Source organism: Empidonax traillii, unplaced genomic scaffold (assembly GCF_003031625.1).
Source record: "Empidonax traillii isolate 1590-97213 ecotype Southwest subspecies unplaced genomic scaffold, ASM303162v1 scaffold1585:size89650, whole genome shotgun sequence".
Taxonomy (NCBI): domain Eukaryota; kingdom Metazoa; phylum Chordata; class Aves; order Passeriformes; family Tyrannidae; genus Empidonax; species Empidonax traillii.
The window spans coordinates 77,864-79,375 of record NW_020956778.1 but is presented as its reverse complement, the minus strand read 5'-3'; the positions used below and the strand labels follow the sequence as shown (position 1 = coordinate 79,375).

The 1,512-nt window shown below is 54.9% G+C and overlaps 1 protein-coding gene across 3 annotated transcripts in view; it reads right to left on the bottom strand.

The window, feature by feature from the left end:
- LOC114070510 (fatty aldehyde dehydrogenase-like) overlaps nucleotides 1–1,512 on the bottom strand; it is a 12,040-nt gene that overhangs the window by 8,626 nt on the left and 1,902 nt on the right. For 2 of the 3 annotated variants that reach the window (XM_027907958.1, XM_027907960.1), the window contains exons 4-6: nucleotides 1,332–1,506; nucleotides 1,159–1,244; nucleotides 86–294 (exon numbers count right to left, since the gene is read on the bottom strand). In XM_027907958.1, coding sequence (XP_027763759.1) covers nucleotides 86–294; nucleotides 1,159–1,244; nucleotides 1,332–1,506 — 470 coding nt within the window. The remainder of the gene's footprint in view (nucleotides 1–85; nucleotides 295–1,158; nucleotides 1,245–1,331; nucleotides 1,507–1,512) is intronic. The other variant, XM_027907961.1, reaches the window with a different exon arrangement.

The window sequence follows — 1,512 nt, the reverse complement described above, 5'->3', positions numbered from 1 at the left end:
CAGCCCAGCTGACAGCACCTCAGCTGGGGACACTGCACCAAAGATGTGTCCCTGCCCCACTGCTGAGGGGGTGCAATGGCCTGACCTGCAGGCGACGGACAGGTCACAGTCCTTGTCGATGTAGCAGGGGCTCTTCCCACCCAGCTCCAGGGTGACGGGTGTCAGGTGCTTGGCAGCTGCTGCCATCACAATTTTACCCACTGCGGTGTTGCCGGTGTAGAGGATGTGATCAAACCTCTGGTTGAGCAGCTCTGTTGTCTCAGGAACTCCTCCAGTGACCACGGGGTACAGCTCCTGCAGGGCAAACCAGAGCCTAACAGTCACCTTGATTTAAAGCAAGTGTACCAAGGCAGCAGCTCTGCACGTGGCAGAGTGTAGGATAATTTGTGAGATACTTTAGGATCTGGACAAAAGACAGTGACAGATAACAGGCATGCTCTACTCCTTCCCCTGAAATGAAGTTTCACCTCCCACTTTGTGCCACACAGATTTAATGAAACGGAGGTTGAAGCCGGGGCTGAGTCAGACGCCTGCACAGTAAGACTCAGGGCACAAAGGACTGTCGGGCTCTCCCACGGGCTGTCTCCTTCCTCTGCTCTTGCCTCCCACCTAGAGAATGCACTGACTCTCGGGAGGAAACTGCACAGGGGCCTGTGCTGTCAAATCAACAGTATCTCAGTGACAGAGTGCAATGATGTCAGAACAGTCAAGCAAGTGGAGGAGAAACAACACATCCTGCTACGAGTGTGGGGTCAGCAGGACACAAAAAACTTGGAGGTCCTGCCATGGTGCCCAGTTTTCTCAGGAAGAGCCAGGCACAGCCAGCGTTCAACCAAACCTGTGCTTACCTAGGGGCATCCCTAACATGGCTCCAAAAGAGCAGCTACAGCAGGGGCAAGTATGTAAACACCTCTACACGTGGTCATGTGGGGCAAAAAGACTAACACCCTGCAGCAGCATTATGTAATGTAAGCACCTCAGGTTACATAAACACGGGAAGAATTTGTCAACACACCTTTGTACTTTCAAGAGTAATACAACCCTTCCTGTGCCTCCTGCTTAATCTCCTTTAAAGAGAGCGGGCAACTGATTTGAACCCCCAGGAGCCCTTTGGAAGCAGACCAGGACAGTGATGTCAGGCACAGGGGCCACACTCACCCGGTCCAGGTACTGGGGGAGGAGATCAGCCACCAGCTTAGCTGTGTTCTCACTGACCTCTGAGGGCTTCACCACCACAGCATTGCCTACAAGACAGACACAGCACAGCCCCTCAGCCCTCATCTTCCTCTCCCCCAGCACCCACCCACAGCCCCACCAAGCACGGGCCCCACCTGCTGCGATGGCCCCGATCAGAGGCTGCATGACCAGCACAAAGGGGTAGTTCCAGGCCCCGATGATCAGCACCACTCCCAGCGGCTCAAAGTTGATGTAGGCCTCGTCCCTCATTGTCATCAGGTTCTTCTTCACGGGCTGAGGGGCTGCCCAGGACGGCAGCTTTTCCATGACCAGGGC